General features: G+C 63.0%; 4 protein-coding genes across 9 annotated transcripts in view; 3 read left to right on the top strand and 1 right to left on the bottom strand.

The window, feature by feature from the left end:
* The first annotated feature begins 43 nt into the window (after positions 1-43).
* On the top strand, positions 44-8,045 carry HCN3 (hyperpolarization activated cyclic nucleotide gated potassium channel 3). Its single transcript, XM_061477851.1, has 8 exons — positions 44-543; positions 2,684-3,113; positions 3,415-3,576; positions 3,846-4,064; positions 4,623-4,769; positions 4,863-5,103; positions 5,708-5,872; positions 6,317-8,045. The coding sequence occupies exons 1-8, from the start codon at positions 242-244 to the stop codon at positions 7,438-7,440; spliced, it is 2,790 nt and encodes a 929-aa protein (XP_061333835.1). The 5' UTR covers positions 44-241; the 3' UTR covers positions 7,441-8,045.
* A 2,960-nt stretch (positions 8,046-11,005) lies between these two features.
* Positions 11,006-13,143, top strand: FDPS (farnesyl diphosphate synthase). Its single transcript, XM_061477852.1, has 9 exons — positions 11,006-11,112; positions 11,193-11,333; positions 11,416-11,496; positions 11,582-11,704; positions 11,853-11,941; positions 12,149-12,221; positions 12,343-12,420; positions 12,497-12,631; positions 12,845-13,143. The coding sequence occupies exons 1-9, from the start codon at positions 11,023-11,025 to the stop codon at positions 13,043-13,045; spliced, it is 1,011 nt and encodes a 336-aa protein (XP_061333836.1). The 5' UTR covers positions 11,006-11,022; the 3' UTR covers positions 13,046-13,143.
* Positions 13,144-13,884: 741 nt separating this feature from the next.
* RUSC1 (RUN and SH3 domain containing 1) lies at positions 13,885-19,042 on the top strand. Its single transcript, XM_061477883.1, has 9 exons — positions 13,885-15,702; positions 15,945-16,031; positions 16,445-16,521; positions 16,641-16,815; positions 16,924-17,029; positions 17,114-17,160; positions 17,424-18,372; positions 18,450-18,578; positions 18,805-19,042. The coding sequence occupies exons 1-9, from the start codon at positions 14,148-14,150 to the stop codon at positions 18,971-18,973; spliced, it is 3,294 nt and encodes a 1,097-aa protein (XP_061333867.1). The 5' UTR covers positions 13,885-14,147; the 3' UTR covers positions 18,974-19,042.
* Positions 19,043-19,932: 890 nt separating this feature from the next.
* ASH1L (ASH1 like histone lysine methyltransferase) overlaps positions 19,933-24,241 on the bottom strand; it is a 38,731-nt gene continuing 34,422 nt past the window's right edge. For all 6 annotated transcript variants that reach the window (XM_061477884.1, XM_061477885.1, XM_061477886.1 and 3 more), the window contains 3 exons: positions 23,674-23,714; positions 22,924-23,225; positions 19,933-22,236 (listed from right to left, as the gene is read on the bottom strand). In XM_061477884.1, the coding sequence (XP_061333868.1) occupies positions 22,145-22,236; positions 22,924-23,225; positions 23,674-23,714 (435 nt within the window). In that variant the 3' untranslated portion in view covers positions 19,933-22,144. The remainder of the gene's footprint in view (positions 22,237-22,923; positions 23,226-23,673; positions 23,715-24,241) is intronic.

Here is a 24,241-nt window from a genome sequence, read left to right as displayed (position 1 = left end):
CGGTACCTCCGGTGCATCCCCGTTAGCGGCGGGGTCCCGGTGCTTCGTCCCCGGGGTGCGCAGTGCCCCCGGGCGGCCCGTGGAGCTGCGGGTACCGGTAACGGAGGAGTGAGCGGTGAGCGAGCGGTCGGGACCGGCGAAGTGAAGGCGCGCCCGCCCGGGGCCGGGCATGTGCGACGGGGCGGCGGGCAGAACGCCCGGGCAAGGGCGTTTGAAGGAAACGTGAGGCGGCGGCGGAGGGATGGAAGCGGCACCGGGCAGGAGCCCCGAGCCGCGGGAGAAGCCGCCGGTGTTGGATGGGGAAGCGACGGGAGCGGCCCCGGCTTCGCCGGTGGCGGCGGAGCAGATCGTGGCGGAGGGCGAGGCGGCGGCCACGGCGACGGCGGCGGGCACGTTCGTGCAACGGCAGCTCGGGGCCATGCTGCAGCCCGCCGTGAATAAGTTCTCGCTGCGCATGTTCGGCAGCCACCGGGCCGTGGAGATCGAACGGCAACGGGTGAAGTCGGCCGGTGCCTGGATCATCCATCCCTACAGCGACTTCAGGTGGGACCCGCTCCCGTGCCGCTGTCCCTGGTGCTGAGCGCGGCTCCTCCGCCCGCCCCGCCCCGGCTCCGTCGGGGCAACAAGTGACGGGCACCCGGGGCTCCGCAGCACCGGGCCGGGAGGACGCGGCTCCCGCACCGCACCCGCCGGTCCGGCCCTCCGCTCCCCGGGGCCGCGTAGCCCCAGCCCCTGCGCCGTCCTTGGGTGATCCTGCGGGGGGGCACCGGTGAATTTCTCCTGCCTCAGTCCCCCCACCACCACCGGGCCCCGGGGTTCCCGTTGGCCGGGGGCAACCCAGCCCAACCGAGGCTCCTCCGTGGAGGAGGAGGAGGCAGGGTCCGCCGGCCTTCATCCACGCAGCCCCCCGCTTCCCGACGCTGTTTGTCCGTGTCTGGTGAGGAGCTGCGTGACCCCGGTGGGGACACGGGCCCCACGAGCTGCCTGCAGAGCCTGGGAGCTGGTGGCAGGGGGCAGGACGCCCAGCACGGAGCCGGGCCTGGCTCACGGTGTCACCGGGATCACGGGGAGGGCTCAGGGACGGATGATGTGGGAGGAACTGGGTGTCACGGGGATGTTGAGTCATATAGGGTGGGCTTTCTCTACGGGGAATGGCAGTCGTCTCCCGCGGCAAGCTGTGACACGGCTGATGTCCCCAGCCCGGCGAGCACCCCGGTACCTGTAGCCAGCTCCTGAGCCTGACACCGGGGGCCTGCAGCCCTCGGAGCCCTTTTCCCAGGGAAGCTGCCCCGAAGTTCGGGAGCCTGAGCTCGGCAGGAGCAGCTTGTGCAGCGGTGCCATGGGGCGAGCTGGCAGGTAGACAGCTGGCGGGATTACGCCGGTGTTTATCACATTATAGGGATACATAAAGGCCACTGAGATCAGGGCCCTGCGTGTTCGGCCTGACACAGAGCAGAGGACGGGGCTTGCCCTAAATAGCTTAAGCCTGAGGCTGAATCAAGAGCTCTGGCTGCTGTGGGGGCTGGCGGCTCCCTGCTCAGTGAGCAATGCTTGGGGCACAGCGCGGGGTGCAGGAGGCAATTGCTTGGCTAGGTCAGGCCCCTTCTGCCCTGACCAGCATCTTCTTGCCTTCCCCAGCCCATCTTGGCCATGGGCAAGAGGGTGTTGATGAGTGCGAGGCCTCTGGGTCTTGGGGGAGCCCCCGCGTTGGTGGTGCCCCCTCCCTACTGTGGTGCGCCCTCTTGACGGAGCCATCACTTAGAATCATAGAATCATAGAATAGTTAGGGTTGGAAAGGACCTTAAGATCATCACTTCTGCTCCCTCCTCTTCTCCACCACTTGCACCAAGTGCTGCCTGGTGAAGACCCAGGGGAGGAAACGCCTGCAGGCTTCTTGTCATTGCAAAGGCCACTTTGGATCAAAGAGTTGCCCTGAAGTCACCTTTGAAGACTTGGGGTCTTTACCCACAACCGGGGCTGGGGCTAACGGAGCATCCAAAGGTGGGAGCTGGGTTTGCTTCTCGAGGCACCCATAAAGCCTTGGAGCCCAGTGAGTCCACCAAGCTGACGCAGGAGCAATCTCGGGCCTTGTGAAGCAAAGTGTGTCCATGTGTTTGTGTGAGGAATGAAAACATCCCAGCCACATTTGCATGTGAATGGGGATGCTGGGTTAACACCAATCAGCTGCTGCCCAGTGTCTCTTGGCCTTGCCTCCAAAGCCTCTGAGCTTGTCCGCTCCCAGAGAAAGGAGGTGGATTGAGGGGTCCTGCAGGCCCAGTGCCCATGAGTAGCCCCTTTGGGGTTAGATATGTTCCTCCCACCTTCCCTGTGGTGATGGCGCTTCCCTACCCTTGCTTGGCTGCTGCCTGGCTCCCCCATGCTGCAATCCCAACAGCTTCAGTGGCCCCAGGTCAGAAGAGGGGGCAGCAACAGCTGTGCTGCAGCCCTCCCTTCCCACACGCATGGGGTGATGTTTGCTCTCCCAGACCCACCGGTGCAGAGCTGCTCCTCCCCACACACGTGTGTCCCAGCCGAGCAGCAGCATCAGTCATGCGTGTGGGCAGGCACGTGTGCATGTCCTGCGCGCCCGTCTCTCCACACTGCATTGAACTCGGGGTTGCTTCTAACCCACTGTCTCCTGCCTCTCCCTGCTTCTCCCACCCCCTGTGCTCCGCCCCTGCAGGTTCTACTGGGACCTCATCATGCTGCTGCTGATGGTGGGGAATCTGATCATCCTGCCCGTGGGCATCACCTTCTTCAAGGATGAGAACACCCCTCCCTGGATCGTTTTCAACGTGCTGTCGGACACTTTCTTCTTGGCTGACCTGGTGCTGAACTTCCGGACAGGCATCGTGGTGGAGGACAACACAGAGATCATCCTCGACCCGCACACCATCAAAATGAAGTACTTGAAGAGCTGGTTCCTGGTTGACTTCATCTCCTCCATCCCGGTGGATTACATCTTCCTCATCGTCGACCTGGAGACGCAGGTGGATTCTGACGTGTACAAGACAGCGCGGGCACTGCGCATCGTGCGCTTCACCAAGATCCTCAGCCTCCTGCGCCTGCTGCGCCTCTCGCGCCTCATCCGCTACATCCACCAGTGGGAGGAGGTGAGAGCCCCTTGGGGACCACGGCCACTGCTCAGGGCCTCGCGATGGGGACCCTTGGCTGTGGGGTACGGCTGGTTGGAGTGTCATAGCATCATAGAATGGTTTGGGTTGGAAAGGACCTTAAGGTCATCCAGTTCCAACCCCCTGCCATGCGCAGGGACACCTCACACTAAACCATGCCACCCAAGGCTCTGTCCAACCTGGCCTTGAACACTGCCAGGGATGGAGCATTCACAACCTCCCTGGGCAACCCGTTCCAGTGCCAGTGTCTCTGTAGCTCCAACTCCTGCCTCTTCTGCAGATCTTCCACATGACATACGACCTGGCCAGCGCTGTGGTGAGGATCTTCAACCTCATCGGCATGATGCTGCTGCTGTGTCACTGGGACGGCTGCCTCCAGTTCCTGGTGCCCATGCTGCAAGACTTCCCCGAGGACTGCTGGGTCTCCATCAACCACATGGTGGTGAGTGTGCCAGGCAGGGGTGATACCAGCCGTGTAGGGAGGAGAGGGTTTGGTCGCACATCCTGTGCTCGAAGGCTGGAGCTGCTTGGATCTATGCGCTCAGAGCAGCATCCCTCTTCTAGTCCCAGCAGTGGCCTGGGGCGGAGGGAATCTCTGCATCACCCTCCTGTCTCAGCCTGCTGTGGCTGCTGCTGGGGTTGGTGGGGCTGGAGGGCTGAGCCCCACAGCTCCTTCCAGCAGCCCCCAGCCCCGCTGTTCCTGGCCCGCAGAACGACTCCTGGGGGAAGCAGTACTCGCACGCGCTCTTCAAGGCCATGAGCCACATGCTCTGCATCGGCTACGGGCAGCAGGCACCGGAGGGCATGACCGACGTGTGGCTCACCATGCTGAGCATGATTGTGGGCGCCACGTGCTACGCCATGTTCATCGGCCACGCCACCGCCCTCATCCAGTCGCTGGACTCGTCCCGCCGCCAGTACCAGGAGAAGGTCAGTGCGATGGGCGCTGGGTGCCTGAGCACGGGGCAAAGGTGGGTCCCTGCCCTGCAGGTTCCTGCCCTCATCTCTGTCGCTCACCCGGAGGGGTGTTCGGGGGCACCAGGCTGCCCATTCACAGAGAGATGCCCCATGTGGAGTGCTGGGGGTCACCTCAGCATAGTGAGGCCCCATCCTGGCCTCTGCCCCGGGGCCCTCTGCATCCTGAGGGCACAGGGTTCTGTTCTCTGCCCTTGACATCAGGTTGGATCTAAGGCAGAAGCTCTTCCCTGTGAGGGTGCTGAGGCGCTGGCACAGGGTGCCCAGAGAAGCTGTGGCTGCCCCATCCCTGGCAGTGTTCAAGGCCAGGTTGGACACAGGGGCTTGGAGCAAGCTGCTCCAGTGGAAGGGGTCCCTGCCTGTGGCAAGGGGTTGGAACTGAATGAGCTTTAAGGTCCCTTCAACCCAAACCAGTGATGCTATGATTTTTTGACATGGCTTTTGGGGGGGTCTGGAACCCAGCCCCGCAGTGCGGCTTGGCTCACCCTGTGCAGCTCTGCCTTGTCCCCACAGTACAAGCAAGTGGAGCAGTACATGTCATTCCACAAGCTGCCTGGGGACACTCGCCAGCGCATCCACGAGTACTACGAGCACCGCTACCAGGGCAAGATGTTTGACGAGGAAAACATCCTGGGGGAGCTCAGCGAGCCGCTCAAAGAGGTATGGGCAGGCACCCACTGCCGGTGCCTCGGGTGCTTGCCGGGGCCGGGCTCGGCGATGTCCCTGTTGGTGACGCGCTCCTCAACCCCGCAGGAGATCATCAACTTCAACTGCCGCAACCTGGTGGCCAACATGCCCCTGTTTGCCAACGCCGACCCCAACTTTGTGACAGCCATGCTGACCAAGCTGCGCTTCGAGGTCTTCCAGCCCGGGGACTTCATCATCCGCGAGGGCACCGTCGGCAAGAAGATGTACTTCATCCAGCACGGGGTGGTCAGCATCCTCACCAAGGGCAACAAGGAGACAAAGCTGTCTGATGGCTCCTACTTTGGGGGTGAGGCTGAGCTGGGCTGCCTGGGGAGCAGGGGGAAACAAGAGCTGCCAGGGAGCAGGAACTGGGGCATCCAGCTCACGCTGGGCTCTGGGGCTCACAATTCCACCACCGCTGCTCTCATGGGGTACCTTGTCCAGCAGATTGAGTCAGAGGGACCAGAACTGTGTCTGGCTTGGGCAGAGGGGGCATCACCCCACATCTGGCCGGAAAGGAGGGAGGTTTAGAGCTGAGCATCTGAGCCAGTTGGTATCTGGGAGAGCAGCCATGGCCAGCGGTGTCTCCATGGCCTGGATGAGGACACAGCGTGTCCAGGCTCCAGGGTCTGTCCCTCGTCCTGAGTCACAGTTTCTGTGCAGGCTGTGGGAGTGCCAGGCAGTCCGGTCCCCATTCCAACTGCCCTTATCTGGAGACATCGTTGGGAAGGGGATATATGGAAGTGGCCAGGGCCAGGTTGGATGGGGCTTGGAGCAAGCTGCTCTAATGGAAGGTGTCCCTGTCCCTGGCAAGGGGTTGGAGCTGGATGAGCTTTAAGATCCCTTCCACCCAACCCGTTCCATGGCTCTATGGATGCATCATCCCGACCCCCAAACCTGTGTCCCTGCAGAAATCTGCCTGCTGACACGGGGCCGGCGCACGGCCAGCGTGCGCGCCGACACCTACTGCCGCCTCTACTCCTTGTCCGTGGATAACTTCAACGAGGTGCTGGAGGAGTACCCCATGATGCGCAGGGCCTTCGAGACCGTGGCCATGGATCGGCTGGACCGCATAGGTGAGGGGTGACCCTGGGCCCAGCACAGCCACCCATGAACCATGGCACCCCAGCCCCATGGGTGATGGCACTGCAGCCCTGTGGGTACCCCGCAATGAGGATGAGGGGGAGCACAGGGAAGGAGCCTGCCTCCAGCATCCCTCTCTCTCCCAGAAAGACCCAGGCAATGCTGTATGACAGGGGGGCTGTCACCCACTCCCTTATCCCATCTTTGCACTGGCATTGCCCAGCTGCTTGTCCTCACCCCCCTCACCTGCAGAGGACAAAGCAGGACCACGGCCCCCAGCCTCCAGCCTGCAACCTTTGGAGCTGGGACTCCCCTGGTTTGTCCCTGCTTCCCCCTCTGCTCCAGCCCAAACCCTCCCCAGGGCCACAGGGGTGAGGCTTTACGGTCCCTTCCCCACCGCCGCTCCCAGTGACGCTGCTGCCTCCACCCCAACCCAGGGAAGAAGAACTCCATCTTGCTCCGCAAGCGTGCCGAGCACAGCTCGGGGCCCATGAACAACGAGATGATCCAGCAGATCGTGAAGCACGACCAGGACATGGCGCACAACATCCAGGACCTGCAGCAGATGGCCATGGGCCGGGAGCTCAGCGGCAAGCCGGTGATCTGGGAGCCGCTGGTGCACGCCCCGCTGCAGACGGCGGCCGCCACCACCAACGTGGCCATCGCCTTGACCCACCAGCACAGCCTGCAGGCGCACATCTTCCTGCCGCCCTCCTCCATCGCCAGCCCGCTCTCCCCCGAGGCCACGCTGCTCGCCAAGCCCGTGCGGCGCTCCCAGCCCAGCCTGGGGGGCTCCCGGCCCTCCTCCATGAGCTCCCCGTCGGCGCCGCAGTCCCACCTCCAGACGCCCGCCGCCGGGTCCCCGTCCTCGCCCATGGTGCAGCCGCTGGAGGGCTCGGGGCAGAGACCCAGCCCCGGGGCACCGGCGCTTCCGCGTCCGGCGCCCAAGGGGGACCCCGCGGCCAAGCAGCCCCCGGCCGGCCCCCAGCCGCAGCTCTCCCGGTCCCGCGGCGCCTCGGTGTCCACGTCGCTGCTGCAGCAGGCGGCCGGGGCCCCGTCCCCCAGCTCGGAGCAGGCGCTGCCGCCCGGGAGAACGCTGCACTACAGCCTGTCCCGAGCCACCGGCTCCCACATCTCGCTCCTGATGCAGCCGCAGCAGCTGGTGAAGCACCGGAGCATCCAGGGCCTGCCGGTGGGGCGGCTCACCCAGGACGTCCGGCTCCTCTCCGCATCCCAGCCCTCCCTTCCCAACAGAGTGGCCCAGCAAGGCGACGGCAGCTCCCTGCAGCAGGGCAGGAAGTCCGCGGGGAGCCTGGCCCGCCGGTCCTCGCCCTCGGTCGCCGGGCTCCTGGCCAAGCCGTGCCCGGGGCTGCCAGCCCAGCACTCGCAGCAGATGCCTTCAGGATCGCTGGCTCAACCCAGCCGCACCGTGGCCGGGGCATCCACGCCGCAGTCCCCGGTGTCCGCGTCCCGGCAGGCAGCAGGTCCCTCCCGCAAGGGCTCCGTGGCCTTCAGCCCCGAGGTGGAAACGGGGAAGCCCAAACTCCAGTCCAACATGTGAGTCCCGGGTACAGGCAGGAGGGAGCCGGGCACCCGGCGGCACAGGCGGGGAGGGAAGACGAGGTGAGAGGCGGCACCGTGGCTGTGGACCGGCTGCTCCGGGTGTGGGGCAGCCCCTGGGTGAGGAGGGGGCTCTGCCGACTGCCCCGTGGGTCCCACCCGGGCTCTCCCCTTGCTCCATCACCACCCACCCTCCTCCTGGAGGCAGCAGGACGGGTCAGAGCCCTCGCCCGACTCCTGGGGAGCCATCTCCCCACAGCTGCTCCGTGGGGTCCGTGCCCCACCGTGCTCTGCCCTCACTCCCCACTGCCCCTCCTTGGGGCCAGGCCAGTGCTGGGGTCTCCTCCAGCCTGTCCTGTCACAGCAGGGGCTGCCACGCACCCTCCTCGGTCCCCAGACAGCTCTGCCAGCACCTTTGCTTTGGGGAGAGGAGGGAGAGGCCCCAGTGCTGGGGCAGAGTGAGGGGTCCGGAGCCCATGGCAGGAGCCAGGTCCCCCTCTCTGAGGCCCTGGACACAGTGCCCAGACCCGGGGGTCCCAGGCGGGGTCCCAGGCAGGGTCCCTCTGGGGTGACGAGTGCCAGGCAGCAGAGCTGGGGGCAGATGGGCCTCTCCCCAGCCTGGGGGAGCATCTTGCCTCCATCAAGGGGTCCAGGTGCCGTGACCTAGCCCCTCTCCATGCTCCATCAAGGGGGCAGCCCTGGGGTGACCCCGCTGCCTGGGGGGATGCTCAGCCTGGGTTCTACTCCCTCCCTGCGCTGTGGTCCCAGTTGCAGGCACCGCAGCGAGCATGAGGGTGTCTGGAGGAGATGCAGCGCCCAGGTGAAGCGTGGGGCTGTGGAGCTGCCTCCCCTCACCCTTCTGGGTCTCTGTTTTGGGGGGCAGGAGCCTGGGTTCCCCATGGCCAACCCACACCACCCCTCGGGAACCAGTAGTCAGCAATGTGTGTTCAAGCTGTGGCTCTGCCCAGCCGCTGAGCTCTGCTTGCAGTGTCGCTTTGGGCCACCCGTGTTACCAGTCCTGGTTAAAGTAGTGTGTATCCCCCCCCCGTCCCCACCACGCTGCGCAAGCTGCTTCCCACTACCGGGGTCAGGAACCATGGCTTGTAGTTGTGCTCTGGGGCCTGGCTGCCACCGAGCAGGGCCCCCGTGCAGCGGGCGAGGGCCTTGTTCTACGTGGTCCTTTCTCAAAGTGAGGTCTTCAGTTCCCCCCCCCCCCATCGCGTTTTGGGACGTCGGGACCGGTGCAGCCCGCAGGGCACCGCAGCCCGGCCGGGATCCCGCCAGCGCGTCCAGCGGAGGGGATGTCCAGCACTGCCTTCTTCCCATGGACCTCAGCTCTCCCCTGCCCGCATCCCGCTCCATCCCCATGGTCGGTGTGTCCCCGGCAGCCCCTCGGGAAGGGGTCTGCGGCGGGGCCGTGTAGTCAGGCGTCCCCAGGCTGTGTGCTGTAGATGTGTTAACCCATCCTTAGGTGTCCCCGCAGAGCCCGCGGGCTGGCCCGGACGGCACCGAGCTCAGCTCTGCCCCCGTTGCGGCCAGAGCCACCCCCGGTGTGGAGGCAGGAGGGGCCGCCGGGGGTGCTGGTGTCTCTGCGGCGTGCGCGGGCACAAGTCTAAGGCACCAAAGACCACGCTCCTCCACTCGCACTCACGGCAGTCCATGTACAGAGCTTGTAGTTTTCATATCGCAGAGGATTTAAAAGCGTTTTTTTATTTTTGGTCGTTGTACATAATGGATTTAAATAATAAAGAGAGATTCCGAGCTGGTTCTGGGGGAGCCTCCTTTGGGGCCGGCACCCCCAGCACCCTGCCTGCCCGCGGGGATGGGATGGGGCAGGGGGATGCTCTGCGGATCCAATCCCCGTGCTCTGTGGAGCATCCTTGGGTACCCATTGAGGGGCCTCTCCCCGGCCCCCCAGCCCCGGGCCGTTCAGTGGGAGCCCTCTCCTGCCCACCCCGTCCCCTTTAGGCCCTGGGGAGATTAATGTTTAATCTGCAGTTACTTTCCCCTTCCATTTCTTACCGGGAGGGGGGTGGGGAGGTTTGATACCGCCTGATTGCGGAGCAGACTCTGGGCATTAACTAGATTAAATGAAGGTCGTGCAGTGCGAGATGGGCTGCTGGTGGCACAGAGCCCCCGCCACGGCCACCCGCAGGGCCCTGCAGCAGCCCCTGCCCTCCCACCAGCAAGACTTAGGCTCTGTGACACAACGATGCGATCAGAGCTGATTAGCAGTTTCTTTCTAATTTGATTATTTCAGCTTACACCGAAGCCATCCTGATTATGAGCCTGTGTAGCCAACAGTCCCCTGCCCCAGCACCCTGCTGGAAGGCTGGGATGTGCTGCCAGAGCCTGGCTCTGCCACTGCAGAAAGGGAAAAGAGCTTTTTCCTAGAAGCACAATCCCAGCCTCTGCATCCCTGCTCGGGGCTGCTCGGGCACCCAGGGCACCCGGGGGCAGGAGGAGCAGAAGGGACCACAAGGCTCTGCAAGGGCACCCGGGGCTGGCTCGTCCCCAAGCCCCCGCGTTGCCGGCTGTAGGGGTGGGGGGGGGATTAGCAGGCCGCAAAGCAGAGATTAATTAACCCGGGGTTAGCGGGGATTAGGGGATCGCAGCAGACAAAGCACAGATCGGCAATCAGCGGGGCCCGGAGGGAGCCGCGGTGCCCTTCGCTGTGCCCGCCACTGACTGAGGCCTCGGCCCAGGTGGGTGATGGGGACCCTGCCCTGTCCCTGGCTCCGGGGTTCTCTCCTGTGCACAAAGGTGTGGGGTGCACCCCCTGCACTGCACCCCTCACGTTAACACTGCACTGCACCCCCTGCACTGCACCCCTCACGTTAACACTGCACTGCACCCCCTGCACTGCACCCCTCACGTTAACACTGCACTCCCTGCACTGCACCCCTCACGTTAACACTGCACCCCCTGCACTGCACCCCTGCACTGCACCCCCTGCACTGCACCCCTCACGTAACACTGCACAAGCTGTCCTGCGTCCCCTCATGCATCCCCCATGCATCCCCCCATGCACTCCTAGCTGCCTGCACCCTCATTACCCCCCAGCTGCCCGCACCCCCTGTGCACCCCCTATGCACCCCCAGTTCCCATGCACCCCCCCATGCACCCCGATCTGTCCGCATCCCCCGTGCACCCCGCGCCCTCCTCCGCAGCCTCGCCCCGCGCCCCCGCGCCTCGGCCGAGCCCTCGCTCCATTCGCTCCCTCCACCAATCAGCAGCATCGGGCCCGCCTTCCGCGCGCTTCTATTGGCTCAGCCTTCCCGGACTTATCCTCATGCGATGGAGCGGACCAATGAGCGCGGGCGCCCCGGCTGAGGCAGGGCGCTGGCTCCGCCCCGCGCGGGGCACGCCGGGAGTTGTAGTCCTGCGGCGGAGGCGGCTCCGGCTGCCCCCGGGGCTGCGGGACTGCGCTTCCCGGCGACCCCCGCGCGGGGCGGAGGGACCGGACGGGGCGGGACGGGGCGGGACGGGACGGGACGCGGCGCCCCTGGGGGCCGCCGGGGCTGCGGCGTGGATCGGGAGCGCTGCGGGCACCATGAGCGGCGGCGGGGAGCGGGAGGAGTTCATGAGCTTCTTCCCGCAGATCGTGCGCGACCTGACCGAGGGCGGCCTGGGGCACCCCGAGGTGGGCGATGCTGTGTCCCGCTTGAAGGAGGTGAGCAGGGCGCGGGGGGGGGGTCCGGCTCCATCCCCTGCCCGTCCTGTCCGAGGCTGCCCGTTCCCGTCTGCCCGCAGGTGCTGGAGTACAACGGGGCGGGCGGGAAGTGCAACCGGGGCATGACGGTGCTGGCCGCGTACCGAGAGCTGGCGGGCCCCGGGCAGCAGGGTGCGGAGAGCCTCCGGTGCGCCCTGGTCGTCGGCTGGTGCATCGAGCTGGTGAGAGCCGGGACGCGGTGGGTCTGGGGGTGCACACCCTCCCCCCCCGGGACCCCCCTGCCCCTAACCCGGCCTCTCGCAGCTCCAGGCGTTCTTCCTGGTGACCGACGACATCATGGACGCGTCCCTCACCCGCCGGGGGCAGCTCTGCTGGTACAAGAAGGTGAGGGCGTTGGGAGGCCCCTGTCCCCGGGGAGGTGCGGGGGGGTCAGGGTGTTTTGTGACCCCTCCCTACCCGCCCGGTGCAGGAGGGGATCGGTCTTGATGCCATCAATGATGCCCTCCTCCTGGAGTCCTCCGTCTACCGGCTGCTGAAGAAGTACTGCGGGGAGCATCCCTACTACGTGCACCTCCTGGAGCTCTTCCTGCAGGTGAGCCCGGTACCCTGGGATCTGCCCTTCCTGGGCACCCTGCCCTTCGCACTGGGAGAGGAGCTGAAACCGGGCTGGGGTTTGGGGGTTTCACTGCACTGTTGGGACTCTGCTGGGGGGCTGAACAAATTCCCCCGTTCCTCTTCAGACTGCCTACCAGACGGAGCTGGGGCAGACGCTGGACCTCATCACTGCTCCTGTTTCCCAGGTGGATTTGAACCGCTTCAGTGAGCAGAGGTAAGGAGGTGATGGAGGTGTGGCAGCGCAGCTCTGCTCGCGGTCCCTTCCACACGGTGTAGGAGGGATAACATCGTGCCAAGCTCTGCGGAGCAGGTCTTGCTCGTGCTGTTGGAGCTTGCGGGCTGGATTGAAGGGAGACGCTGGTCCTGGTCTGCAGAGCCCTCTTGGGACGCCCTGGCACTGAGCAGGGTTCCTCTGCCACAGGTATAAGGCGATTGTGAAGTACAAGACGGCGTTTTACTCCTTCTACCTGCCTGTGGCTGCTGCCATGTACATGGTGAGTCCTTGGTCACTGTCCTAGGACTTGCCCTTGCTGTCAAGGAAGGCAGGAGCTTTGGGAGATGCGAAAGGGTGGAAGGCAGGTACTGGAAGGCTTCATTCTTTTTTTCCGTCCTTAGGCTGGTATTGACAGCAAGGAGGAGCATGACAATGCCAAGGCCATCTTGCTGGAGATGGGTGAATTCTTTCAGATCCAGGTAGGTGCTGCTTCCCTGTCCCTTAGTGCTTGTAAGGTGCTGGTTGTGGCACTCATGTGCTCCCATCTCCATGCAGGATGATTACCTGGACTGCTATGGAGACCCAAAGGTGACAGGGAAGGTTGGCACTGACATCGAGGACAATAAGTGCAGCTGGTTGGTGGTGCAGTGTCTGCATCGGGTCACACCAGAGCAGAGGCAGATCCTGGAGGTAACGCCACCAGGTTCACAACCCCCTGAAGGAGGGGAGATGTGGTGTAGAGGGGCTGTAGTGCCCTGTTGTACACCCTGCAGCCTGGTTGTTGTGAGTGGTTGGGGCAGTAGCGGGGATGACAAGAGGTGACTCCTGCTACCCTTTGAAGGACCAGCTATGGCCGGGGCCAGATGCTGGACCTCAGCCTGACTTGGCCTGGTGTTTCCTCAGGAGAACTATGGCCGTAAGGAACCTGAGAAGGTGGCAAAGGTGAAGGAGCTCTATGACACCCTGGGCATGAGGGCTGCTTTCCAAGAGTACGAGGAGAGCAGCTACCAGCGCCTGCAGGAGCTGATCCGCACACACAGCCACCGCCTGCCCAAGGCCATCTTCCTTGGCCTGGCTCAGAAGATCTACAAGCGGCAGAAGTGATGGTGGGGCTGCCCCTCCACTGCTTCGCCTCTGCTGAAGGGGGCTGGTGGCCATTGGGGTCTGCCCCCGGCTGGAACTGATGCCTGCCCCCCTGCCCCGTGGGGTGGGATCCGGGGCTGGTTGTGAACCGGGTTTTGGGGTCGGAGGCGGGGTTTGAATCGCGGTTGTCAATAAAGGTTAAGTTATTGATTACCCCAGTCCCCAACCGTGATTGCGGCTGCAGCGCTGCCGGGTGGGGGCTGGAGCCGGGGCTGGATGGGGCGGGGGGGGGCACAGGCGGCTCCTCCGGCTGCAGGGGCTCGGGGTGGGGGGGGCCGCGGCGCCACCGCCTCCTCCCGGTCGGGGCGGGCCCGGTCCCGGGGCGGCTCCGGGGCGGGGCCGGGGCCGCGGCTCCTCCTCCCTCCGCAGTCGCCGCCGCAGCGCGAGGTGAGCGGGGCTGGGGCCGGGCGGGGGGTTCGGGGCGGCCTCACCCCTGCGGCCGCGGCGGCTCCAGCGCAGGGGCCGGGGGATGCTCAGCGCTGCGCGGCCGCTGCCGGGCGGTGCCCGAGGCCGCACCGGGCGAGGGGGGGGCTGCGGGAGGGCGGGCGGCTCCCCCCCGGGACCGGGGGTCCTGCCGCGGCCTTGCAGCCCCGGCGCTGCCGCCGCCCCTCGGCTGGGCCCGGCTCCGACCCCGGTGGGGGTTCAAGGGCGTTTCCTCCTCGGTGGCATCCGCGGGTGCTCCTCACCTCTGGGCGGGATCCAGCCCCCCCTGCGCTGCCCGCTGCTCCCCCGCACCGCGCTCGGGAGTCGCCCACCAGCCCCTGCCCGGCGCAGACCCGGGCGCAGGGGGGAGCTGTGGGGCTGCCCCTCGCTGCTGGGCACGTTCCCATCTCGGAACCCAGGGGCCCCACACCGACCCCCTGCATCCGGCCCTTCCCTGCTCGGGGGCTGCCGCAAGGTCACCGTCATCCCTCCCGCCCCGTCTGCTCCTCTCCAGGTTCGTGCTCTGCGCTCTCCCCTGCCCGCTGAAGGGGTGCTCGCTGTCTGCAGGGAGCTGCATGGTCTGAAGACAGGAGCTGTGGGGCTCTCCGAGGAGCCCCAGCACCACCAGTGAGGCAGCACCATGTTGGCTCCGAAGAAAGGCCTCCTGTGCAACCTCAACCACATCCATCTGCAGCACATCTCCCTGGGGCTGCACCTCTCCCGGCACCCGGAGCTCCAGGAGACTTCTGGCTCCACGGGTGGAGGGGACCAGACCGGCTGCAGCGACTGCGCGGAGAACTGCGAGCAAGTGGATGCCAATTCCAACAATCCCTCCCTGAAATGCCGGTGTTGCGAGTCCCATCCTCAGCAGGCAGTGACGCTGGGTCTCCAGAACCAGACAGCTCAAGAGGATTTCCCCTGCCTGCACGCTGGGGAGGAGGTGGCTTCCCCTTGTGATCTGGCTTCCTCCTCCTCCTCTTCATCCTCCTCCTCTGTCAGTAGCTGCTCGGATTTCAGCTTGGATGACTCCCCAGTCTCCGTGTACTGCAAAGGGTTCCCCAGAGAAGAGCCTCGACCCCTCGAGAATCCGCCCAGCGTCATTCCCACAGAAGATGCCCAGGATGCGCAGTCGCTTGGTGACCAGGGTGGGACGTGTGATGGAAGAGATGCCAACCTCAACCCGCCGGTGCCCCAGAGACCGGCCCCGCTGACCAGAGGGAGCCCGGACAGCCTCCGCAGCAGCAGCTCGCTCGACTCCCGGTATGATGAGACCTCCCCCAGCGTGAGGGATGGCACCGGCATCAGCACCGACCTCGACCCCAACTGCAACCCGCTGCCCGAGGCTGACTCTGCCCCCCCGGCACCGCCTGTACCGGGGCGCAGGGATCCCGCTCTGAGCCGAGCTCCGGAGCTGCGGCCCCGGGCTGGAAGCATCCCCCCACCAGTGCCCCCCCGGCCCCGGAGGCGCCTGCAGGTTCTCAATGGGCACAGAGCAGAGCAGCCACCTCTGCCTGCGCGGCCGCTGGAGCTGGAGCCCGGCTCGGGAGACCTCTGCAGAGACGTGGGCAAGAAAACCATCACCTCCTTCCACGAGCTGGCCCAGAAGAGGAAGAGGAACGGCGCTGGGCCTGCTCCTGCCCAGGCCAGGGCTGACCGCAGCGACTGGCTCATCGTCTTCTCACCGGACACGGAGCTGCCTCCCCCCAGCGAGCTCCTCTCCAGCACCACGGGCCAGGAGCCGGCCCGGCCCCAGCTCCAGCCCGAGCCGCCACCGAGGCCCCCCGGCTCCAGGCAGCGCGAGGTGACCACGTTCAAGGAGCTGCGGTACCGCAGCGCCTCCAACAAGGCCAAGGGGCAGGCAGCGGGCGAGCGGGCAGAGCCGGCGGCATCGCAGCATCCCCCCGCGCTCCCGGAGGCGGCCTTGGGCAGCGGCAGCGCAGGCTGGGTGCCCCCGGTGCCGCTGGGGGGGCAGCTGCTGGCACCCATGGACGGCCACCAGGTGAAGAGGAGGAGACCCCGGCCGGGGCTGCTCCCCATCGCGGAGGGGCAGCCCGGGGACGCTGAGGAAGCGGGGCCGCCGCTGCAGAGCGCCCTTCCCGAGGAGAACGGGGCCGCGATTCGGAGGCTCAGGGGACCCGGCGGCGCCCCGCGGGTGCCCGGGGCAGGCGAGAGCGGGGCCGGGCCCCGCAAGGACGGTAAGAGCTGGGGTCCTGCGCGGGCGCGGAGCCGGGCTGGGGGAAGGACGGGCCCCGAACCCCCCCGGGGGCCGCCCCGCCGCCTTCCCCCGCCCCGTTCCGGGCCGCGGCGGGGCCCGCCCCAGCCGCTGCCCTTCGCCCCGCCGCGGCCTCCGGCTCCATGGGCGAGCGCGGCCCGGCAGGGCCCGGCCCCGGTAACCGCCTCCCCCCGGCAGCGCCTGACGCCGCCGCGCTCCCCGCAGCCAAACCCCCGCCGTCCGCCGCTGGAGCCGCCGCGGGCCCGCCCGGAGCGGGGAGCACGGAGGGAGCCCGCGGGGAGCAGATGAGAGGTAACGGCCGCGGGCTCCGGTGCGCGGGGGGAGGCCGGGGTCGGCAGCGGCCGGAGCGGGGCCGCGGGCAGGGGCTGCGACCCCGCCCCGTGGTGGAGCCGGGGAGCGGGGGCGCGGCGCTGCCGGTCCCCGCCCTCGCCTCCATCCTGGCCCGGTCCCCTGGGAGCCGCGGGTCCTTCATCCCGGCACGGTTCCCATGGCAACAGCCTGGATGCTCCTTGCGCCTTCCCAGCGCTCCCCTGTGCCTTGGTGTCCGGAGCTGCGGCTGGCGCCCAGCACACGGGGGGGCTCCGGGCTCAAGCGCTCGCTGAAGCCGGGTCATGGGGAGCTGCTCCTCACCCAACGCCCCCAAGTCCTCCTCGGGGCTGCTCCGAGTCGTTCTCCCTGACACCTTCCCTTCTGCTGCCCCCCAGCCCTGCTCATCGCCATCAGCGCCGCCGTGGATAAGGTCATTGCCCACTTCAGCTCCGCACGGAACCTGGTGCAGAAGGTGAGGCTCTGGGCTGGGGTGGGCAGGAGGGGCCTGGGGGCCTCCAGGGGCTTCCTCCCTCCCTGCAGGCTCGGGGGTAGGCGCTGCCGTTCCCTTCCTCTCCTCTCCCTGTGCTCCAGGCCCAGCTGGGTGACAGCCGGCTCAGCCCTGATGTGGGGTACCTGCTGCTGCACACGCTGTGCCCTGCGCTCTACGCCTTGGTGGAGGACGGGCTGAAGCCCTTCCAGAAAGACGTTATCACCGGCCAGAGGAGGAATTCCCCATGGAGCGTGGTGGAAGCCTCCGTGAGGACAGGTCTGTGCGGGGCTCCCGGAGCTGGGGGCATCTCGGGGAGCCTGGGATGCTTCCCCAGCCCGGGCTGGGGGGATCGGGGCCCGGAGCGGTGACCGTTGCGTTCCACAGGCCCCGGTGCCCGCTCCTTCCACTCGCTGTACGGGCGCGTGGCCGGGCTGGCCCCGCTCCACAGCACCCGGCAGAAGTTCCATGCCTTTATTCTGGGCCTTTTGAAGTGAGTTCCGGCCCCGCTGGCCCCTGCTGCTGGTTGGGACGGAGTCCCAGGAGCTCTAACGTGGGTTCCCTTTGCCTTCTTTAGCATTAAACAGCTGGAGCAGTGGATTTCCCACCTGCAGAAGAGCCCAGGTAAGGAGACAATGTCCAGAAGCTCCACATCCACGTCCTCTCTTGCTTGCCAGGGTATAATCAGGTACAACATATGAACAGGTCTAACCCCAGGCCTGTCCCACCCGTGGTGCTTGGCTGGGATCTGCATAGTGGAAAAGGGCATCATTTCCATGGTGTGCCTTTAATACAGCTCCCAGCAGAAGCTCCTCTGACCGGCTGGGACAGCCCTGCTGGCCCTGCCAGGGCGCTTTGCACCCTCCAGCACCCTCTGTCTCTCGTAGGTGTCATCTCCGTGCTGTACTCACCCACAGCCTTCTTCGCACTGAGCCAGGGGCCTCTGCCCTACCTCGCTGATGAGCTGCTGCTGCTCATCCAGCCCCTCTCCGTGCTGACTTTCCACCTGGACCTGCTCTTTGAACACCACCACCTCTCCATGGATGTACGGCCCTTGTGCCGCCGGCCGCAGTCACCGCCGTGTCCTGCCCATGGCTCTGCTCCGGGTCCCGGGCAGCGCTCCCTGGGGGGGCTCTGCAGCACCACGGGGGCCAGCCTGGAGGACCAGACCCCCCCGGCTGCCGTGGGGAGGGCAGCGGGCGCAGGGGGCAGCCCAAGGCCCCAGCCCCGCGCTCCTGCGCTGGTCCCTGGTGCCCAGGTCGGGGCCGCTCTGCAGCAGACCCTGCAGCACGTCCTGCGCTGGGGGGACCGCCTCAGCCGCACGCTGCTGGGGGCCGACAGCCTTGGGGATGCTGGGGCTGGTCCCGGGGGGTGGTGGGGGCAGCTGGGCCGGGCCTCCAGGACCTGCTCCGAGCCCAGCGAGGAGAAGCTCCCCTCGGTCTGGTGGACGAAGCTGCGGGCGGCTGTGGCGGATCCCAGCCCTGGCCCGGCTCTGCCGGCCCTGGGGGAGCCCGGCGGCACGGAGCTGCAGCTGCTCCAGACCAAAGCTGTCCCGGAGCTCCCCCCTCCGCAGCCCAGCAGCAGCGCGGGCACCTCCGGATCCTCCTCCCCCGAAGCCCTCATCCTGCCCGCGGGAGCCGGAGCATCCCCTGCGCCGTCTGATCCCGCCGCTGGAGAGAGCCCTCGGGCATCGCCGGGGGCGGATGGGAGCCGGGCAGCGCCTCCCGGGCCCCGCGGCGCTGACGGGGGCCGTTGGCTGGGCCGGCTCTTCGGGGCCCCCAGCCCCTCTGCCAGGACCTTCCCTCCCAGCCCCGATGCAGCCTCAGCGAGGTCCAGGTAAGGCCCCGTGCAGGGCCCCCGTCAGCTCCCGCATCCCCAGACCAGGCTGAGCCTGCGGCTTCTGCTGCGCGCAGGAGACCTTCGAGGTGGCTCTCGCCCGGCGCCCGTGTCCTGGCTGCGGTGGTGAAGGGGCTGGCGGCTGAGAAGAGCCGCGCTCAGGAGCAGGCAGAGGGGACGGTGTCGGACTCACCCCAGCCCTGCAGGTGATGGGGGCACTGCCGTGTTTGGGGCTGGAAAGCTGCCGGGAGGGGGGGTGTGGGGTGTGTGTGTGTCTGGTCCTGGGTCCTGGATGTGATTGAACCCATGGATGGGTTTGAACCTATGGATGTGATCGAACCCGTGGCCCGATGGCAGCTCCTCCATGAGCATCCTGTGGGAGCCTCTCCCAGTGGCGCTGGGGGGTGAGTCCGGATGCTGTTTGCTCTGCAGGGCGGTCCGGGCGCTGTGCGACCACACGGGCACGGCCGACGGGCACCTGAGCTTCCAGAAAGGGGACATCCTGCAGCTGCTCTGCACCGTGGATGAAGACTGGATCCGCTGCTGCCATGGCAACAGCACCGGCCTGGTCCCCGTGGGTTACACATCCCTGATCCTGTGAGGGACCGGCTCCTGCCACGCTCTCACCGCCCTCAGAGCATCCCTCGCTGGCTCTGCTCGCTCGCATGCCCGTACCCTGTGCCACGGCGCTGAGCCCGCGCCACCGCCGTGCCCGGCCCCACCACGGCTCCCATGAGGGACCTGCTCACGCTCCTGTGTCCCCAGCCTGCGGCAGGGCCGGGGAGGTCCCTGTCCCTGTCCCTGCTCCATGCCCCTGCCATTGTGTCCCCCCCACCGCTCTGCCCCGTGCCCGGCAGCCCAGGCCCGGCCGCGCTCTGTCCATGGCTGTACCCAGGGGAACGCGCTGATTCCAGGGGGAAAAGCTGGGAATAAAGGTTGTGACTCACGTGGCTGCATGTGGGGATGGGTCACTGCGGGGGGAAGCTGGTGCTGGGCCTTTGGGGAGCTTCCCTCTCAGCTGAGGGACATCGGATCTTAACGGGAACGGGGTTTGCCTTAAGGGGGCTTGGTTGAGTTCCCCACTGGGCTTGGAAATGGGTTCCTCAGATGGGTTTAAGTAAAGCCAGCTCCTCACCCCTTGGGCTGGTGGCTCTGGTTCAGAAGGGTCTACGGGGCAGGGACCACAGTGGTCCAGGCTGGGGGATGGAGGAAAACCAGGTCACAGGAAAGGGGAGGCATCGAGCAGCGGCTGCATCCAGAACGTGAAGAGTCACAAACACCCCCAGCACCCACCTCTGAGGGCTGCGGCCTCTGCAGGCCCGGAGGGGATGGCTCTGGGTGCCCGGGGCTGCCCCCTGGGAACAGGCACTGAAGCTGCAGGTTTAAGGGTCCAGGTACCCATGGAGGCTGCTGCTCCTGTATCCACGCTGCCACCAGAGCATCAGCATCAACCCAAACCCTCGCAAGCTCCATCACCCATTGGAGAGCCGGGACAAGGACCCCTGGCAAAGCAATGGGAAGAGTGGGACCAAGAGCAAGAAAAGCCCACGAAGGCACCGATAGGAAAAGATTTTCCATTTAATACTAGACTCTCTCAGGATTGAGATGCAGGCTTTTTATGCAATTACATCCAATGTTAAAATTGGTAATACATAATTTACAAAGATTAACATCAAAACAATGATCTATTTAGATATGCTTTGTAAAAAGGAAATATATTAGCAGCATTTATTTTCAGCAATCACACAGCCTACACCCATGCAGACTAAGAGTTCATATCTATTTGCAGTAATGTAGTGCTTCCTGGTCTGAAAACAGCGATCCTGGCGACCCTCCGGTCTTCTCATTATTATAAAATAACCCCAAAATAAAAAAAGTCCTTAATTTCTACACCAGTAAGAAAAAACGAAGTCTTTGCACTTACCTAAGGTTTGATTGTCTAAAAAACATCTCGGTTTAGTCTTTCAACAAAAGAAAGATAAAATGAGAGAGCTCAGGGTGGCGCTTCCGAACGCACTCGGCTTCTTAAAAACTTCTTTCTTTTAGTGTTTAACACCATTGGAGACGATGATTTCGGGGCTGGAACTAAAGGAGACAACTCAAGGGGGGGGACATGCGATATTCCTACTACACGCACGAGTATTTTATACTCAGGGCTCCTGGTTCTGTACAGTGCTTCTCTACAGTAAGAAAATATTCCAAACTATTTCCTTAGGTTTTGTCTTTTTTTTTTCTCTTTTTTTTTTTTAATAAAATATTTGTGGTTTTTATTACTTTTTTTTTCTCAAAGGGTTTTTTTTTTGCCTTTTTTTTCGTGGTTTTTCTTTTTTAATCTCTTTTTGTCCTTTTGAAATCAACACGGAAAAGTTGAATGGAATGAGCCATGTTCCACTAAGAGTAAAATAATCATAGTAACAAGAATGTACATTAGGACGAGCTTGGTCCATTAAAAAGGAACATGTAACTACGGTATTGCTTTACATCCACGCAGCAGATATATACAACTTGGCACATTAAAAACCGGTTTTCTTCGAAGAACATCTAAAACAGGACTGTATCTGCATATGTACGTCGGAAGGACAAAAAAGCAAAGCCATTTCCAAGGGGCAGCATCGCCGACCCCCCCCTCCCTTTGCTCCGTGTCCCGGGGCAGCCCCACTCTCGGGCACGCTGTGGCTTCATGCAGGGAGCAGTGGGGGCCTGGGGGCCGCTCGTGGGGCTGACACCCGCCAGGGCAGAGGGAGGGCGGCGCGGGGAACGCTGGCTCTTCAGCTCGGAGACGGACAGGTTAAGCTGTACAAGCAGAACACGAGGGTAGTGTTAGCAGTTGCTATATCCTACAGGGCACAACAAACACTCGCTGGGAATACTGCTCGACGGTTCATGTAGTGAAGGGTTCCTCTGGTTTTAGGGGGGGCTGCTTCTTTTGAACAGGTTTCCATTTGCACAACACACGAGACACACGAGAACCACAGCTTCTCCAGCCCAGCAGCAGCGACGGCGGCGGCGGGGCCTGACCTGCGTTAGAAAACCTCTGCAGGAAGCAAGCGAGAAAGAGAATCCCCCCCCTCCCCGTTCCACGCCGCACAACAAGGGCCTCGAGCAGCCAACTCCTGCCTGGCTCCCAGGGCGCTCGGGAGGCTGCTCCTTGTCACCCACGGGCGCACCGGCCGCTCCGCGCTGACCCTGTCGCGTCGCCACGGACGCTGCTCTCTGCTTGGAACTTGTGCAAATCGGAGGCCACGGCTCCAGGGCCGCCCTACGCTGGAAGCCACGGGGCCTTCACCCTCCCATCTGACTGCGTTCACTGTCACGGGCCACGGTGGTGCCAGCAGGATCTTGTACAATCACAGGTTAAGTGGTGAACGTGGGGAATATTCTCAGAGTAGCTCAGTCCTTTTCCTTCTCACCTCCCCCATTCCTGTCCTTTTTTACCTCTTTTTTTTTCTTTTTTTTTTCTTTTTTTTTTCCTCTGAGCGGGAATCTCAAGCAAAAATAAATTAAATTTGACCATCCTGGACAATAACCACGAGGTTTTTCTCAGTACCTAACATCAATACAAGGCACGCCCAACAACACACACACCATAAGAGCACTGCAGAGCAGGGCAGGGCAACCTGCCAACCCAGACATCTAAGTGCTAACTGTTTGTATATTTGTCAGTTTGCTGCTGCCCTCTTTTCCTTGGCTGGTGCAGAGGAAGTTGGGCTCCTGCCCTCAGTCCTCAGCAGACCTTGTAGCAGACTCCAGACCACAGCCTCTTCTGGTGGCATCACTTCCTGAAGCTGCTCTCGGGGATGGTCAGAGTTCGCCGCCGCAGTTTTCTTCCTGATCCTTCCTCCAGCAAGTAAGTGACATCAATAGCTGCAACAGAGCACAGGCTTTTGGTAAAGGAAGGTGACAGCAACAACAGTTTTCCCACTTCCCTACTCACGGTTCTTCCAAGGACGTTTCCATCCATAGCAACATTCAAAACTCTACCGGACAAGGTGCTGAGCAACCTGGCTGAAGTTTGGAGTTAGCCTGCCCCGAGTCACGTTTGCACCAGACCATCTCCAAAGACCCTTCCAATCTAACTGATGATTCCGTGAGTACTTTGCGTTAACACCCAGAATACAAAGGAGACTGGACAGAGCTCATCCTAAGCTTTGAATCAAAACCAGACACATTTAACCAGTGCAACCACTGCACCCCAGTTCTGCAGCTTAGACAATGCCTACAGAAGTTACCTAAAACCCAATGGAAAGCTCATGGAAGGTCAAAAGAGACTTTCCAGACTCTCTTCAGTCTCACTGTGTGTCTCTGTTCAGTTTCTGGGGGGAATTTGTCTTCAGAGAGTTTTGGTGTAAGCACAGTGACAGTGGTAGGAAATTTCTTTGGGATTTAGTGGGAATTGCTGCTGTTGCAATAGAAAACATTGCTGCAAAGAAAACTCAGTCCTAGTAATGTCCCCTAGCAATGAGTTCAGCCAAACCCGTTTATTTCATCTCCACAGCCTGCAGTGAACGGAAGACAAGCCTGCAGACACAACACTTCTGAGGGAAATCTCACCGTTTTTCCCTGGGATTTTCTCTAAGAGGTTGAGCAGGATCTGATTCAGTCTCTCCCTCTGAATATGCCGCCTTTCCTCTGGAGTGCAGAGCTGCCTCGTGTCCGAGCTGCTTTCTTCTACCTTCTTCTCAGCTTCACAGCCCTCACCAGAGGCTGCCTCTTTTTCTGACTCCTCTAGGGCAGGCATCTCACTGGAGGGTTGCTCTTGGTTTCCCAATACATCCTCCATCAGTGGAAGAGAATCTTCTTCTTGGTTTAAGTCTTTAATCTGCGGCTTGGAGCGGTCTGTTTTCCAGGATGATCTAGAGGGAAAGAAGGGTTTAACAACTGCAGTTTTCCAGATGGAAAGGTCAGTTACCAGTGAGCCAAGGACCTGTCAGCAGCCAGGGTGGGTTCTGGAATCTCAGTCACTTGACTTACTATGTACATTCAAACCCTTAGTGCAGGAAGGCTGGCTGCTCTTTGTCCTGGGATCTGCCATCTCCCACATTCAGCTGCTTTTGCTACCTTTCAAAACAGCTTCCGTACTCTTCCTTACCTCCATTATTAAGGAACACTAACACTGCTTCTACATTCTGTCCTTCCTCACCTGTTCCCTCTTTATCTCTTCGTTTAGAGAGATTGCTTTATATAATTTAAACTTCTTATTTCCATAGCACCCAGAGGAAGTGGGTACGGAAAAGAGTGGACACTTGACAGACAGGATGATCTCACCTCTTCTGAATGAACAATCTGGTAGGTAAGACTCACCTGCCTCCATTTCTCTTGTAGTTGTCTGGTACATAATGAGGCTGCAAGAACAGTAAAGAGTATGGTTAACACCAAAGAAAATTCACAGTGGAAGAATGTGACACAGCCAGCCTGACCAGCTCACATGGGCCTGGGTGTTGTGTGAGGCTCTAAAACACATCAAATACTTGTACAGTCCCAGAATTGTGACCAAAAAGTGAGTTTTAAGATTTCCTTCACTCAGGAAGCGAAGTTTGGCAGAGTTCAAGGCCAGGCTGGATGGGGTCTGGAATCGGATGAGCGTTAAGGTCCTTTCCAACCCAACCCAGTCTGGGATTCTATGACTCTAGGAGTGGCTTAAATGAAATCAGCACCTAGATTTCAGCCAGAAACCACAATCTCCAAACTTACACATCACCGTTCAGTCGGTATCTGTTGGCCTTTGAACTGCACATTCTCTATCTCCAATCACTTTTGCTTTCCAAGCTTGCTTTCTAGACAACTTTCCCTCCACACTGTGTATGCTCATGTGGCAGCTTCCTTTGGTTTACCAAGCTTCACTCACAGGGAGCTAGGGGTTTTCCAGAAG

Source organism: Pezoporus flaviventris, unplaced genomic scaffold (assembly GCF_033815535.1).
Source record: "Pezoporus flaviventris isolate CSIRO_AGI_PZ_B2104156 unplaced genomic scaffold, CSIRO_AGI_Pfla_v1 ptg000112l, whole genome shotgun sequence".
In the NCBI taxonomy this organism is placed as follows: Eukaryota; Metazoa; Chordata; class Aves; order Psittaciformes; family Psittacidae; genus Pezoporus; species Pezoporus flaviventris.
The sequence above is the reverse complement of the archived record's forward strand: the minus strand, read 5'-3'. Positions and strand labels throughout refer to the sequence as shown.